Source organism: Cornus florida, unplaced genomic scaffold (genome assembly GCF_030987335.1).
Source record: "Cornus florida cultivar Cherokee Brave unplaced genomic scaffold, ASM3098733v1 CherokeeBrave_3.0.0_Hap2_Chr11, whole genome shotgun sequence".
NCBI lineage: Eukaryota > Viridiplantae > Streptophyta > Magnoliopsida > Cornales > Cornaceae > Cornus > Cornus florida.
Genome location: NW_026775581.1, coordinates 48,121,734 through 48,139,346, shown reverse-complemented (window position 1 = coordinate 48,139,346; position 17,613 = coordinate 48,121,734). Strand labels below are relative to the sequence as shown.

Here is a 17,613-nt window from a genome sequence, read left to right as displayed (position 1 = left end):
AAACGATTAAACTCTAGTGCCACAGAACCTTCACCCACTTCTACGGGTGCTTCAACATTATCCCTCCTTGTGGGGACAGCTCTCGGGGGAATCAAGTCCCTAAGAAGTGTGTCCTCATCATTTAGCTCATCCGGATTAGAGCTGGAGCTCTCACCAACATCACCCCTAGTCGGTCTAGGGCCAACTTCCCTGATTTCCTCACGCCGTGACATCGTTCTATAAAACAAAGGAAACAATTCAATAACGATAACACTAAGGTCCAACCGTGAACAACCCAACGTAAAAACATACTGTACAAACATTTAGCATGTAATACTATGCAATGAACACATTAATGTAAGCATATAAACACATAAGCACGTAAGCAAGTAAGCAGTTAAGCATGCTTTTTCACATAACAAAACACTTTTCCAAACAAGGAAATAACAATGCAAATAACTTCCCAGACAACCCTAGGCAAGCCTCTACCCGTCGTCCTAATGGTATTCGAACCATCGCACTGATACCAAATTTGTAACGACCCTAGCTGATGCCAAAATTTAAAAAAAAAATTCGGCATAACCTCCCCTAAAAATGGGCCTTCAATAACCTGTCCCAATACACAAAACACATAAAATCATCTAGCATCCCATTCATCCGTTCATTATACCTTAACATAGTTCCTTCCATGGTGGAACATCCATACACCAATTAATCTAAATTATCATAATTACAGTCCCAAAATACAAGATTAATATTTAAAGTCCCTGTCTTACAACGTTACATGATACAATTGCATGGAAACATATACCATAATTCCACTAGTTTCATTTACATCAAACAAAAGATAAGTTCGTTCTTAAGTTACAAGGCCATGAATACTAACTTAGTTACATTTCCACAACTACAAATATACATAGAACGGTCAAAATACAAAATAGCAAACAACCTTCTAACAACTTTCAAGCTTGAGGTGGATTGTCGTCCACCAGTTCATTTCCAAAACCTAAAAAAAATAATATAAATAGTAGGGTAAGCATAAAGCTCAGCAGGTGACACTTAAGACACACATCTTGTGTCCTTGTGAATCCAAACAAAGCATAGGCCAATGGGAAATGGGGATCATACAATGTCGGGAAATAATACAGCATAACGATTCAATGTCAAGTATATCCAATGCAATGGTATGAGATGCAATGCATGCTAGTGTTGCTCCCCATTTTCATAATCCAAAACATCATTTCCAAACTGTTAATACAGCCCGCCCTTTAGTAGCCCCGCCACGACACTAGAGGAAGATTGGCTAGTGTCCCTGACCCTTGGTAACCCCGCGGCGTCATTATGGGGCCCAGCTAGCTCAACCACGCTAGGGCGACTCCCTAGTCCCCTCTAAGCTATATTAACCTCCGGCCCGTTGGTAACCCCACAGCGACCGGGTTTCGCATAAAACCATTTCATCAAAAACACTTCCCTGAAATTCCCCATATTTATTTCAAGAACAATTTCTCCCATTTCATGCAAACCCAATGGTATGTGCATGTATCTATGTTCCATACATTCAATGTCACGGCATTTAAAATTCTACACCATAAAATTAAACATTCAACATGTTCAACATCTCCCAAGTAATTATTAACACATTAAGATACATCAAAATACATTTAAGCATGCTTTACACATAAAACAACTCACATTCAAATACATGAATTTCTCTAGACAACATTTAAAATAATCATTGATACAATTAACTTCTAATTAAGCATGCTTGGCATAACAAATGATTATAACTCACAATGGAACAAAAAGGTAGTGGATTAAGGTGTCCCTACCTCAAATTTGCACAAAACCCTTAAAATGGGTCTTGAATTTCGAACTCCAAGAAGGGCACCAAATCTGGAATTGTTCGTATGGATGCGTAGAGCTCGTCGTGGGCTTCATTTTGCCTCAAACGGCACCTAAATCCGCCAAGTAACGAAGAATAAATCTTGCCTCAAAGATTGGGTTGAAAAAGAAAAGAAAATGAAATAGAAAAATTGAGAGAGAGATAAATACGGGGAGAGAGGAAGAATGAGAGACCAAAAATGGTCTCTAGCCACTTAAGGTTTAGTGGTGGGACCCACCAAAAATTCTTTTCTTTTCTCTTTTTCTTTTTCTTTTTAATTTACAGACATTACAGCAATGATGGTCGTGATGGATTCTCTTATGGTGCTACAGGGCACCAAGGTGAAAAATTTGTATTTTCTCCAAAGGAATACAGTAACAGGTGGAGCTTCTACAGGGTCTTCTACAATTAGCAGAAATCTACGTTTGGGTCTTGGCAAAAGAAGAGTTAGAAAGAGGAGTGACGATCCTAGTTCTCAAAAGGGTTGTGAGGGGATTACACAACATGGTGGGAGAATGAAATCCGTTTTCAGATGGCAACTGAAATTGCAGCAGTCCTTACAGGGAGGTAGACCCATAAGGACAGGTGTGATATTGACTTGCAATAATCTTGGTGGCAATGAGATAGTCCATTCGAGTGACATTAAGATGCGTGGGAGGCAAGTAGTTGGTTACAACAGAGATGCGAGAAAAAGTCAAGGACTTCCTATTCTCCACAAAGGTGAGAAGATGACTTTTTATTACCAGCCGGTGGTTTGTGGGCGGTTGGAGAAGGTTGCTGAAGGAGATGTCAAATTTGAAATTTTTGAGATTGCTTTTGGAAAGCATTTAGAGTTTGACACAAATACTGGAGGTATGCTTGTAGCTGCGTAAGACATGCATGGTTTGAAGAATGAGAGCCCGAGGGTTAAGTTTGAGGATGACTCAAACTTAACTAAAATTCTTAATTAATTTGTTTTGCAGAGAAGACAGTTTGTTTTGCAGAGATACAGTGGCTCATTTGAATTTTCGTCAAGGTGGAGATTTGTTGAACATGTGGCTCAATTTGAGGCTTGCATCACCCATGACATCATCTTCTTGGCCTCTAAGTATATGTGTTCATCAAACTTTATTCTTGGCCTCCAAGAATGTGTGCCCAGCAAATCTTTTGAGTGGTCACCAAGTAGCCTCATTTTGGTGTCCCATTTTGTCTATAAGTAGCCTTACCCTCCATTGTGTTGAAGCATCCCAAATCAATTGAGTAAGTTTGTAATATCAATTAGTGGGTGAGAGACTTTGGGTGTAATTGGGTTTTGGGTGTGAGCCACTTTGCCTTGTATCTCTTTATTTCTATAGTGAAATATTGTTCTGTCTTCTCCCCATGGACGTAGGCATAGCCGAACCACGTATAAATCCTTGTCTCAATTGTGTGTGTGCCTATTTATTTTCTTGTCATTTATTTTTCTTTTGTTCTCATAAACTCCTATTCGATCCTTATTTCATAACATTATATATATTCCGCATTCATATTGTATGACTCCTATATCTTGTAGGGATCTATGACAGATTTTTCATTGATTCAATTGCTCTAGACTCAGTAACTTTAGTGTCATTTCTATTCAATTGCTCTAGACTCAAGTTTCGTTCAAGTGATCTAGTACGCAAGCCATATGCAAGATTAAATTATTGGACAATATAGAAACAGAAAATCATATTAATATCATAAAATATAAGGCTTCCGAAGTAATTATTCAGTGACTAACTCATAAACTAGAAGTTAAAACTCTTGAACAAGCTAGGATAGAGAATGTGCAAAACGGAGGTACACAAGCATCAAAGTAGTGAGTGTAGTCAGTAGACCGAGGAGGAGGCACCATAGACTTTTGGCAGGATTGTCACCATAGACCGAGGAGGAGGTGGAACACATGTCTCATGCTCCTTATACTAGTGTAGTTGGTAGCATCATGTATGTTTTGGTATGCACTAGGCCAATCATTTCAATTGCAATGAGTGTAGTCAGCAGATACATTGATAGACTTGGGAAGGTCCATTGGCAGGTGTAAAGTGGATATTGCGGTACTTGTAAGGCATTGTAGATGTTGGCAGAGTACTATAAACGAGGCAGTGATACATGTGAGAGTATTGTTGGATATGTTGATATGGATTATGCTGAAGATTTTGATAGGAAGAGGCCCTTGACATGGTATATCTTTACTCTTTGTGGGAGTGTGATCGGTTGGAAGACGACTTTGCAATCCATAGTTGCACTGTCTACTATTGAGGTTGAGTATATGGAAATTACAAAGGCAGTGAAGGAAGCTATATGGCTAAAAAGTTTGGTTGGTGATTTAGGCTTGCAACATGATGATTTAATTGTGTTTTGTGACATCCAAAGTGCCATACTTCTGACTAAAACTCATATATTCCATGAGAGGAGCAAGCAAATTGATGTCAGGTTGCACTTCATCAGAGACGTGATTGCACGGGGTGTTATTGCAGTGAGAAAAATTAGAACAACAAAGAATCTGGAGGATATGATGACTAAGGTTATTCCTACTATTAAGTTAAGACATTGTGTAGACTTGATTGGTGTCTGCAGTTGCTGAGGCCCTTAGAGGCATGTGAAGGATGCAAAATGAGTAGCTGGAGATTGTGGAATTTGGTGTAATTGAGCTAAGGTGGAGATTTGTAACGTGGCCCAAATTTTATTCAATACATTATTGTCCATGTCTGGAGTCCTTCACAATTTTGTAATCAACAATATCCACTTCTTAAAAAATGGTGCTTGGAGGATGGAGGTGACTATCTGATGTAAAACTGATTGCTGAAGCCTTTATGGCCCGTTTGGACTGCCAGGGGGCCAAACGGGCATATTAATAGATTTTCTGGACTGATCTCGAAGTGAACCCGAAAAGAGCCCAGTTTTATCAGAAACGGCTGAACTCGCATATATCGGCAGCTTTACTACCGAGGTAGGGCGTCTTTTGGCCAAATTCAATCGTTTAGGGCTCGAGAATGACGTTTTCTCATTTTTGAATATTTCAGGATTTTCGTTAGAAAACTAAACGGATTCGATTTGCTTTCATTTTTGGTATTTAATTGCTTTTAGCAATTAGGTTTCTTTTCTTATTTTTTTAAGAATATTCAGAGCAAGTTTATTTTTGAGCAGTTTCCTTGCGCTGCTAGTTTCCTTACGTTTTTAAGATTTCCTTTATGCAGTTTCCTTGTACTATTAGTTTCCTTACGTTTTTAGGATTTCCTTTAGGCTGTTAGGGTGAGCAGATCATTAATTCAATTATCAAATAATATATCAGATTTCTCTGAATTCTTTTTATGTTTTGTGGATTCAAAACACCCACCTTGTGAACAAATTTATCACTTCCGCTTACGTCACTACGGCACTACCAGCCAACATTGCCCATATCGCAACAAAACTAGAACCCACTTCCTTCTTTCTATGAGATAAGCAAAATAAGCTCATGTATTTTTTTTTTTTTTTCTATAGTCTCATACATGGCCCTTCTCTTCTTTTAATATATATGCATTCTACTCGTCAAATTTTTACAGTTGGTGGCCTTGAAGATTGACTATATCCACTTATTCAATTATAGATGGTGTTCTTCCCTCCCATTTTAGCTATATTTATGTGATTAATCTTCTTCTTTATAAAGTTCCACACTGACCTCTGACCTACCCTCTAGGAGGAAATCTCTTTTAAAGAATTCACAAATCCTCAAGCAGTAAAACCTGAAAGCCATCTTTTAATCACTTGGTCCCTTGACTTGCTATTAAATTAACCTAATTATTTTGTAGATTTATTGGACCTAGCACAGACACAATTCTAGTATCTTAAGTTTGGTAATCGTTAAACTTGGTTGCAATAATTGTATCTCCAAAAACTCAATTTTGAGTTCTTGAAAAGTCTCAAAATTGAGGGATGTGCATTTGTTGGCTTAAGTTATAAAATTCTCTTTTTTATGTTTGGTAATCGTTAAACTGGTTCATTTTATGATTAAGATGTCATCAAATGTTCAAGCTCAGTTGATGAATAACTTGGTTAAGATCGATTATGTATCAATGTGTTTCTCCATGTGTTTTGTTAAAATCTATAAAATCTTGGTGCTATGAGCTTGTTAACTTTTGGATGACTTCGATGTTTTTTATTTGGTGTGTTTTATGTGATGTTTTTTATTTATATTTGTTGTGATTATACCAATTGATAGACAAGTTTTCAAGATATTTGGTTGATTTGATAATAGATGATTTTTATTCTCAAAAAGACAAATTTGATAGGAGAAATTTGATCACTTTATTATTATTATTATTTAGTTACTAGACATAAGATAGTAATATTTATATATCCATTCTTTGCATATATATGACAAAAATTGCTAGCTGTATCTTCTATGATTTCAATAGGTAATGAAATACATTTGTTTAAAAATGATCTTAACTTATATCTTCAGATTCAGTAAATACTTCTTCTATCAATGTAAATTCATTTGGATAGTTGTATAGCCCTTTAATTTTATTTAGTGCATCGTCTTGCAAGAAACCTTATGTCTTGTTTGCCTCAATCACCTAGGAAAAAGAAATATCTCTCATACTTGATTCGGGAATATGAATTGCAGAGCGTTCTTATTTCAACTCTCATTTCGGCTACTTCTGCAGCTTGCTGCTTGTGTGAATGAAACTATTATCCGACTGTCTCACACTTTTTGGGACATCTCAATGAATTCCTTTCTGTGCCAGATTTTGCAGAAATTAAAGGAAGTGAATTTCGCTTCTTGTTAATGAACTATCTAAATATTATTTCATCTCGAGGCTTCAGAATAAGATTGTTGTAACTTCGAGTGTGTTGTAACTGGAAGTTCTTATGGGAGCTTGGCTAGTCACCATTGATATGAACTTGAAATTGTCATAATACAGAATATGTGAGAATCAGGCTGCCATTTCATGATTAATGATTATCAGGAGTTGACAGAATATTTATCTTTGTGTTTTATCAGATAAGAATTCATTTGAATAACTCTTACAATTTGCAGTGATCTAATGATCAAATCAAAGAAATCGCTCAGAAATCAAGCTAGCTATGTCATCACGAAATGTGTGTAATGGAACCATAAGCAAGTTTTGAATAATTCTTCCTCCCTATTTAAGATGAGAAAGGATAATCTATAATATAGCAAAATGAAACCTGGCATTCAAGAAACAATTGTTGTTTTCCTACTTGAAGTTATCCTAGTGTTCACTTAGGATGAAAGATTATGGATTCAATCAACACAGGAAAGAAAAACACAAGGTACATTTTCACTAGAGCTATACACAAAACCAATTTGTGGAATTAAAAACATAAACATGAGCACGGCAAAATTGGAAACACACATCATGAAACCTTAGTTGGAAAGCAGTTGCAATTTGATCTTATCCAGTTTAGCCACCACTTCTTTTATGTCATTCCTTTCTTCGGGTAGTTCTCTAGAACACTCCAACCCTAGTTCAATAATCGATACAAAAATGCCTTGTGTGGAACTCATTTCAACTCCTCCTACTGTCAACAAACCTCTATCAATGACTTCTATTATTTTTTGGGGAAGTGATGCATTCACCCACTGCCTCAGACTTAATTCTTCAATGAATATTTCATTTCTGGGGTTTTTTCTAGTGAATGTCTCCAACAACATTATTCCATAGCTATAGATATCACCTTTAGTGGACACTCTTCCTTCTGAACCGTACTCTATCAAGCATTCATTTTATTCAAGCATGATCAAAATTCATATTGTCATTGTTTATCATATATTCCTAATCATTAATTAAACAAAAAAGAAAATACACAGAATTAAAAATTTGTAACTCATCATTTGAATGCAACCATACTAAGGATAATTTTTTTCAAAAATATTGAATAATAATAATAATAATGTAGCAAGGGTTTGAGTTTCCATACATATAAAATTGGATATGCTAACAATTTTGAATAAATAAAAATGAAAAAGGAAGTTATGTACAAAAAGCATGGTGAATAAGGTCGAAAAAAATTACCTGGTGCAATGTAGCCAACTGTACCTAAAGTCTCCGTTTGTGTTGCAGTCTTATTTTTAGCTAATATCTTTGCAATGCCAAAATCACCCACATGCGCAACCATGTCTTCATCTAAAAGGACATTGCCAGGCTTCAAATCACAGTACACAACAGGCCCTAATTGACCTTGATGGAGATACTCCAAAGCTAAAGCCACATCAAGCATAATGCTCACTCTTTGAAGGAGATTCAAGCAGTAGTTGTGAGAATATTACCACTTTTCTAGACTTCCATTAGGCATGTATTGCAAAACCAATGCTCTTAACTCAATGTTAGAACATGTACTTATGACCTTAACAAGATTCCTATGCCTAACAGTTCGCAGTACTTTGCATTCTGCTTCAAAACTTTTGGAAGCTTCCTCAAGTTGCAAGTTTAGAATTTTCACAGCAACATTTGTTCCGTCAGAAAGTATTCCTTTGTACACCGCACCAAAACCTCCTACGCCAATCAAGTTTGCTTCACAGAAGTTATTTGTAGCATTACAAAGCTCTTGATATGAAAACAACCTATGTTCCATTCCGTCTAATAGATTACAGGCAGAACTTTGAGCTTGTACTTTGTTTCCATTATATTTTTTGAGCACCATATACAATAGAGCAATGCAGATTGCCACTGATGCAACAATGGCTGGAAGAACATATTTGTAAGGAAAATGTTTAGTTCTTGAACTGAGCATGGCGGAACCTGTAAAGATGGTTTCCCACAAAGTGCTTCATTCTTCATAAAAGATTCTGCTGTAAAATTTTCGAAAGGACCTCCACTTGGGATCTCCCCAGATAGCTCATTGTAAGAGAGATTCAAATATTTGAGATGTGAAAGTGCCTCTAGAGACTTGGGTATAGAACCAGATAGGTTGTTGTGGGAGAGGTCCATGAAATCTAGTGTTATCAAGTTACCAAATGATTCAGGTATTGGTCCCAAAAACGAATTCCCGGATAAGTTGATTGAACTTAGACTTTGAAAGGCTCCCAATGTGCTTGAAATGTTACCTGAGATTTGGTTGTAAGTGATTTCAATGGTCTAATGTTGAGATCTAGAGCAGTTAATGAATTGAATGACAAATTCAAGAACCACGTATTATCCAAGCTCCATAAACTCAATGGTATTGACGAGTTCAATGAATTAGAATGCAATGACAGCGTCCGCAACCCACTAACATTTCCGATGCATGCAGGGATTGATCCAGAGAGGTTATTGTTATGGAGACTAATATCTCCTAAGTTGCACAAACTGCAAATCTCCTTTGGAATGGATCCTTCAAGCCTGTTACCATCAAGGTACGACATTTGAAGCTCTTTCATCCCCTCTATTGTTGACGGAATGGATCCGTTGAAATTGTTCCCACTCAAGATAAAATAATTCAAGATTGTTAAGGAACCAATTGCCTCGGGAATTCGACCCTTTAGTTGGCAATTGGTTGCATCAAAAATTAGGAGGGAGCTAGAAAGATTTCCAAAAGAATCTGGTAAGATGCCATGAAATGGATTATCAAGTATAATCAACCTTTGCAAGTATTTCAAGCTTGTCAAAGAAGTGAGAAAACTAAGCTCATGACTTCTGGGTTCTATAGTTAACTGGTTACCATTTAGATGAAGTTCTGTGAGTGATTCTAAGTAGCCTAGACTTGTGGGCACTGTTCCAGTGAATTGGTTGCCACCTAGATATAAATTAATGAGCATAGAAAAATTGGACAGATAGGAAGGGATGTTTCCACTGAGTTGATTTACTGAAAGGCTGAGAATTTCAAGATTAGAAGTCCTAGTAGTACTGCTCAAGGGAAGATTTCTGGAAAGGTCATTAATCTCTAAAAATAATTTTCGTAGAGAGGAGATGTTGAATAAAAATGGAGGAATTGACCCAGTGAGATAATTTCTACCGAAATTAATCCCTTCCAAACTTGGAACATTACATATCTCATTAGGAATATTGCCATGAAACTTGTTATCTTCCAAACCAAGCCACTTTAAGCTTGACATGTTAGGAAAGAAAGATGGAATTGTACCTGTGAGCTGCTTGTTTCGTCCTAGATAAAGCACGCGGAGACTGGACAAGGTACTCAATTCCTTGGGTATGCTGCCACTAAATTCATTCCTTGCCATAGATATGACTTGAAGCTGTCGGCAATGGTATATACTTGCAGGGATCACCCCTTCCAAGTAGTTAAAGTCTACATTGAGTACTTTCAAGCGACTCAAGTGACTGATCTGGTGAATAAGTTGACCATGAAAATTGTTATCACCAAGACGCAGTTCCTTGAGGAAGGAGAGGTTACCCACATGAGGGGAGATGGTGCCATGGAGTCCAATCCGAGGAAGCTCCAAAGCTGTCACTCTCTGCCTGTATCGGCGGCTGCACGAGACACCAATCCATTGGCAAAAGTTGGTGTTTTCCGTCCAGGTACTCCCCAAAACGTTGTTGGGGTCGAAGGTGATTGCGGACTTGAACGCAAGAAGAGCGGATTCATCGGTGTAGTTGGATGAAAACAGGACACGACAAACCGGTGAATCACTAATAGCAGGAAGGCAATGCCAAACCTCCCCATCGTCCCTCAAGGAGGTTCGAAACACACAGCGATGAGTGCTTTAGAAAAAAAAGAAAGGGAGCTACACAGTGATGAGTAGTGGTTCAATAAATTATATATCTTGATCTACTGCATTAAAACAGCAGCAGCAGCAGCAGTATATATATACTGCGTAACGCGTGTTGCATAAATGAAATCTAGAAAAAGAGAGAACGTGAAATGTAGGACACGCAAAGTAAAGTGAAGAAGAGAAAAAAGAGAAGATGACCATACTATACGCTAATTTTTTATTTTACTTTTCCTAATGTAAACTTCTTGGGATGAATCGAAGTCTTCATTCTGAAATTAGAGGATATTTGATTCAAATTTTAAATTAAATTTTCATTAACTTTAAAATCAAAATGGGGATTCAATGCTTCCAAGCACTATATAACAACAAACAGAAACAGTTTTTTTATTAAAAAATTTTTTGATTAAAGTTATTGTCATGGCCATCTGAGATTCTGATTGTACAACAATAAAATAAATAAATAAATAAATGGCTGCTACAGTAGGTATTCTTGTCAAGTCTTTGAAGAAAGAAATTGTGCCTTTTTTTTTTTTTTTTTTTTTTTTAAAAAAAAGAAAGAAAAGGTGCTGGTTGATTTTATATTGTAACACTCGCAAATTGGAGTGGGTTAACCAACCATGAGAAAACCTTTCTACAAACCAAAGACCTCTGACCACCAGCAACCTCCATCTGCGGCCAACCCCATCGCCAACCCCCTCAACCCCCCTTCAAACCACTGAAGCAATCTAACTCTAACACAAACCAAGTAGCAACCTCTCCAAACAACATTCCTCTACACAAAAATAACCATAGACATTTCCTCACTCCTCACAAACAGGAACCCCCTAAGCAGACAAACCAAAAATCTATACTCAAAAAACCACTCATCACCTCCCTACATACACAAATCTACCATCCACCTATCCCCTCCTCATACTCTGGTCAACCACACCTTCACTTTCCCCCACCTTCTATTAACCCAATAAGGCTCCCTTTAAATGACTCACATCAAACCCCACAAAATTCTCCACTCGCTAAGTTCAACTTACCAAGGAACTTCAACCCTCTTCTCTACTCCTCATGATCGGTTGGTCAATTAAACATCAACCTTCGCAATAGCACGAATCATTGTAAAATAGGGCTATTGGTCGGGTAAGTCGAACCACTGGGACTGCGCTAGTCTATAGCAACCTAAGTGTCTAGAATTGTTCTTAGAATGATAAGGGGTTTATAGAGGTTTTGTTGGATGTCACTTAAGCTAGGAAATTAAAAGTGCATAAAAAAATAAATTGCAAGAATTCAAGGGAGTGAAGTACAAGTAAAGAAAGCTAGGAAAATGAATCCACCTCCATCCCTATACACATGCTAGGTTAAGATTAATTTAAGGGAAAAACAACATATATGATAGTCATGATACATAACAATACTAGGTTGCTATAATATCCTCAAGAAGTTCATTTAAATAGAAAGGCAAGAATAAACCATCAAAGGTTCACATGATCAACTACCTAAACTAAAATGTAGCTTAGAACATGCTTACTAAGTCAAGGATTATCAAGCCCTAATTTAAATGGTGAATGCACATAAAGCTAAGAATCAAGTATAGACCATCAAAGGGAAACCCTAAGTCATGAACTATCTAGGTTCTCCAACTCCATGCCATTAAAACCATTCCATGATCTAACTTCCATTGTCACCATGGAAGTGCAAGCAATATGATTAAGAAAAGTAACCATCCAAGACAAGATGAATAACTCACAATAATCATTTATAAACATTCAACATTCATTACAACAAAAATGAGGCTCTTGATCATGGAAAGATTATCAAAAATACATTGTAATCCCCAAAAATAAACTATACTAACACATGCTTACAAGGGAGAGGTTTCATCACCTCCCTAGATGAGGTTTAGTTGCCCATTGGTGAGCTAGAAGAAGGAAAAAGCATCATCCTCATCTCCATTTTCGTGCACCCTCTTTGGAGCTTGAAGAACACACCTTTCTTTTGCTCTCTTCTCTCTCCTCCCTCTTGTCAAAATGAAGGATAATCCTAAGTAATGTGTGGCTCCCCTCTTTTGTAGACATGTTATTCCACCCAAAAAGCCCTATTTCTCCTCCAAGAAACATCCCCAACCAACTCATAAAGAGAGCATACAAAGTTAGCAAATTTCTGAGCACAAGTGGCTGATCTCGTGAAGCAATCTGCCCTAATTTTGAGCACTCGAAATAAGGCCTCGAGCACTCGAAAATTGGCCAGAATGCCCTATGCTTGGTTTGCTCCGCCCGGACCTACTTTGGTAAAACGGCTATAACTTTGCGCTCCAAACTCCAAATGATGAACCGTTTGAAGATTTAGAAATCTAATTTAGAGCTCTAAAAACTTTATGTTTTGGTGGAGATCCAATTCTTAAGTCTGGTTGGTCGAAATTGAAGAACAAGGCAGACTTTTATTGCTGCCAGGCAGTTCTGAGCACCTCTAATAAGGAGATCATAACTCTCTGCTCCGAACTCCGAATGACAAACCGCTTAAAGATTTGGAAAGCTGATTCAGAGCTCTAAATCTTTCATGCTATGATGGAAGTCCAGTTATTGAGTTTCCTAGGTCGAAAATGGCAACAAAAGTCAGGTTCCACTGCTGCCAAGCTTCAGCATTGTGCCTTTCTTATCCAAAATTACAACAAAACTTCAACCTTGCTTCTTTTTGGCCAATGAACCTGAAAATGCATAAAAATATGGAAATGGAGATAATCTACATAAATAATCAAAAGATGGACTTAACTAATGCAATTTAGGGCGCTTGAATATATAATATTCGGCGCTTATCATACCCCCAAACTTACATTTTGCTAGTCCCTTAGCAAAACTACAATGAAAAACTTAATGAAAAGACAACCATGGGCATGCTACTACAACAATATCATCCATGGTAAAATGAGATATATACATAACTCAAAAATAACTTGAAACAAAAAAAGAGCTGGAGATGGAGTCATTGGGAAGACTACCTTGCATATATGAAGTATTGATACTAAACACATTTCAACATGCATGTATCAACATTATAGTCTATATAAATAACTCAATTCTCATCTTTTAAATGGAAATCAACTCTAACTTCAGTGAAAGTGGATTGGATTCTCAACATGCGGCTTTTACTTTCTTTTCCAATTCCAAGACACGAGTTTTCAAATCACTGAATTCCCTTTTAAATGAAGTCCCTAAGGCATGATTTTATTTACAAGACAACTTTTGTTGCTTGTTGACAATTTATTGTAACTCAGAAGTGAAACATAAGATGGTTGTGTAATGCTGAAGTCCCTTAAGCTTTCTAACCAACCTATGTAGCAAGCGTTAGGCCAACAACTCCCAAACCAGATGGCTTTAGGATGTTAAGTGTAGAGACACTCCAAAGGGCTTAATAGCTCAAGTTGGAAAGGTTACGAACTCCAACGAACCATGTTTATTACAAATTTTTTTGAATGACCGTGCAATGTTTAAGTCCTTTAAGCTTTCTAACCAACCCCTGTAGCAAGCGTTAGGCTAACAACTCCCAAACCAGACGGCTTTAGGGTGCTAAGTGTAGAGACACTCCTAGGGCTTAATAACTTGGGTTGGAAAGGCTACAAATGTCAACTGGTCATTATTTTCTTTCTTTCTTAGTTTTTTTTTTTTTTACACAACATAAATCATGCCAAAGATATTCATTTATCAGGTTCATCAAATCAAATTAACTAGGCCAAGGTCAAGGTCGATCAAGTTGCATACCTTACAGTTTAGTTTCCAATGTGCATATGTGCATTGTGAAGCTTAAAAGAGTGTCAAATCCAGCGAGAATCTAATTGAGATATTTATACAGACTAATTTGAATCCACATAATCATTTCAACTCAAATTTTTCTTTATTTTCAAAAATGTCAATAACTTCTATACACAAGGTATTAAACATATGCTTCATTCCCGACAAGTTCAAATCATACTATCATTGCTTAGCAAAAATGTGAAACCAAAAATGTCCTATTGCACCCCCAAACTTGAATGTCACATTGTCCACAATGCGTGAAGACAAGTGAAACAAAATAAGAGCAAAGAAGGTAAAAGAACAATATTACCAAGTGGAGTGACGAATGCAAAAATATCCATCGATGTGAATGCGCAAAGGTGTCCCCCAAACTTGGACAGGAAGACCTGTCAGAACATAACTACTATACACAAGTAAAAGCCTAGGCTTTTAAGAAAAATCAAAACAGAAATAAAAATAGTCACAGGAATTATATGGCAAGATAAAAATCTAAACAAAACCCAAAAATTTATGTATTTATTTATTGATGTAGTATTATTATTATTAGTATTATATCTATATATATATAGGAATATTATTATTATTATTATTATTTATATATATATATATATAGTATTATGTTTTTTTTTTTTTTTTTTTTTTTGTAAATAGTATGCATGAGAGGTTGGTCGTGCATGGGGTGTTGCAGAGATGGTTTTGGGTTCTAAAGGAAGGTGAAGGAGATGGGTTAGCTTCGAGCACTCGAATGGGCTCGGCGAGTGCGCGAAGCTTTGGCAGAGGGCTCGGCATTGGGTTTGTGTTGGGTTGGTGATGCTGAAGTTGAGTGGTGGCCGAGAGTATGGGGGGGTGGTGGTGAGGTGAGGGTGAAGGGATTGGTGAGTTCGGTTGCATGGAAGTGGGTTTGCAGGGAAGGGTGAGGATAAGGTGTGGTGGTTTAGGTTGGGTGTGGTTTGTGGGTTGATGAGAGATGGTTGGTTTTGAGGTGAGAGATGAGCTCGGTTGAAGAGAGAGAGATGGTGGTAAGGAGGGTTGGGGTGTTGGAGCCTAGAGGGTGGAATGAGGGTGGCATGGGGTGGTTTGGGTTGGGTTTAAAAGAAAGGTGGCTTGGTTCGAGCACTCGAAGTGTGTCTTCAAGTGCTCTAAAATGTGGCAGTGGGCTCGGTTGTTTTTGATATGAGAAATCGAGCAATTGCGAGCACTCGAAGCTTGGCTTCGAGTGCTCGAAAATATGACAAAGAGGTGAGGGGGATGTGTGGTTTGTGCATGGGTTTGAGGGTTGGTTGTTTTGGTGTTGATTGAAGATGGTGTTGGTTGTTTGGTTTGAAGTGGGTTGCATGGGGATGATGAGTTGGGTGATTGAGAGGGGTAGAAGGTTTGGGTTTGTAAATGCCGAGAGGGTGGTGAGCTTGGGGGTGAGGTTGTGCATGGGATGAGTTTGAGTGGTTGCGGGGTGGTTTGGTTGAGAGGTGTGAGGCTCGGTTGGTGAGATGTAGAGGAAGGAAATGAGGGTGGCATGGTGTTGGCCGAGGGTGGGGTTCTTGGGGATGAAGTTGTGGGTGAGGGAGATGGGTTGGTTGAGAGAAGTTGGTGGATGAGAGTGTTGGTAGCAGATTCGAGTGCTCGAACTGAGCCGGCGAGCACTCGAATTGAAGGAAGTGGGTTTGTTTCGAAGTGGAGGTGTGGGTTGAGGTGCTTCGAGCACTCGCAATGGGGAGGTCGAGTGCTCAACATGGAGACAGTAGGCTCGGAATTTTGGTGTTGAATCTTAATTGCAGCTGCAAGGAAGTTCGAGCACTCCACATGGAAATTGGATTGCTAGAAATTGAGGCAGTGAGCTTGGATTGATGCTTTGAAAGCTGCGAGCACTCAAATTGGAAATGTGATTGCTCAAAATGAAGACACTGAGCACAGCAATGAAATTGCTCATCATGGAAATTGAATGTTTGCAATATGAAGGCAATGAGCTTGCATAGATGGCAGTGAGCTTGCATGGATGGATGGATGGGGAAATGTTTAAATTGCACAACATTACAAAATTTTCATGGAAAATTTTTCATGGAAAATTTTTTTTTCTGTAATGATGCATGCATGAATTTCAATTGCATGGAAAAATTTCCAACTGTTACAACATCACACAGGGCATAGATAAATGAAATTTCTAGAGAAATTTTTTTTAACTTTGCAAATTCATTCTATTCCAATGCATGGGAAATTTTTCAAACTTTTGAACTTCAATCCATTCTAATGCCAGGAGGGAAAATTGTCAAACTCTACACTTCATTGCAATGCATGGAAAATTTAGAAAATTTTTCAAAATGTGCAAATTTTTTTTTTTTTTTTTTCAATGAGTGCATGGATGATTTCAAGAAGATTTCCCAACTTTTACAACCTCACACAATGCATGGATGATTTTGAGAAAATTTTTAAACCTTGGAACATCTCTTCAATGCATGGATGGGATTTGGTCTCTTCAAATGCATGGATAAATGTAGGAAATTTTTTTTAAAACCTTGCACTTCATCTCCAATGTATGGAAAATTTTGGGGAACCATGATCCAACAATGCATTGAAAATGAGAGGTTGTGCACATAAGTTGCATGCCAAAGATCCTATGAAATTGCTAGAAAGCGATGAAAATTTTCGGGAATGAAAATTAGAGCTGAGAAGGTCTAAGAGGCTCGTCTAAAATTGCGGAACACAACTGAAGACCATTTCAGAAAAATCAAATTTTCGGCTTTTCTAAACCATTTCCCAGAAAATTTCAAGGCACGAGCAATTTGAGAAGGTAGGGAAGCTTGGAACATCGAAAAAATTTCTTCCTTTGCTTTGCTAAATTTAATGCCGATAGCTAGACGAACTAGGATCGGGATCCATTGGAGAGATGGATCCTTAACGCTCCGTATGCAACTTGCCTCCTTCATATGGTCTCAAACTTGGATCAATGAATGGTGAGGGATATTGATCCTTCCGAAGAGAAACAAGTTTGGCTTTAGAGGATTTGAGCATCGCTTTTAATCTCACTTCTTTTATTTTCAGATTTAAGCAAAGGTGTTGCTTGTTCGAGATTATGGAGGCTCGTTGAATGTCATTGTCTTGACTAACAATGGGAGGATCATGACCTTTCATATTTGCAATCTCCAAGTCATATACCTCATTGTACTCAAATGGTTTGTTCACAGGTTGAGTATCATGGACAATGATTCTAGATTGGGCCGGAATGATTGGAAGAATTTCCAGCAACTTGTCAACATTCTCCTTACCTTTGTCCGGTGGTTCACCCTCAAAATGTTGAGGTAACTCCGGTGAAGAAATGGAAG

General features: G+C 37.7%; 2 protein-coding genes and 1 long non-coding RNA gene across 3 annotated transcripts; all 3 read right to left on the bottom strand.

The window, feature by feature from the left end:
* Positions 1-709: 709 nt before the first annotated feature.
* Positions 710-2,030, bottom strand: LOC132284565 (uncharacterized). Its single transcript, XR_009472313.1, has 2 exons — positions 1,809-2,030; positions 710-985 (listed from the first exon to the last, which is right to left on the bottom strand). It is a non-coding gene; the product is annotated as an uncharacterized LOC132284565 (long non-coding RNA).
* Positions 2,031-7,235: 5,205 nt separating this feature from the next.
* On the bottom strand, positions 7,236-8,443 carry LOC132281041 (receptor kinase-like protein Xa21). Its single transcript, XM_059782779.1, has 3 exons — positions 8,209-8,443; positions 7,885-8,070; positions 7,236-7,579 (listed from the first exon to the last, which is right to left on the bottom strand). The coding sequence occupies exons 1-3, from the start codon at positions 8,441-8,443 to the stop codon at positions 7,236-7,238; spliced, it is 765 nt and encodes a 254-aa protein (XP_059638762.1).
* A 433-nt stretch (positions 8,444-8,876) lies between these two features.
* Positions 8,877-11,186, bottom strand: LOC132281040 (putative receptor-like protein kinase At3g47110). Its single transcript, XM_059782778.1, has 2 exons — positions 11,134-11,186; positions 8,877-10,506 (listed from the first exon to the last, which is right to left on the bottom strand). Exons 1-2 carry the CDS (start codon positions 11,184-11,186, stop codon positions 8,877-8,879), a joined length of 1,683 nt encoding a protein of 560 aa, XP_059638761.1.
* Between the last annotated feature and the right edge of the window lie 6,427 nt (positions 11,187-17,613).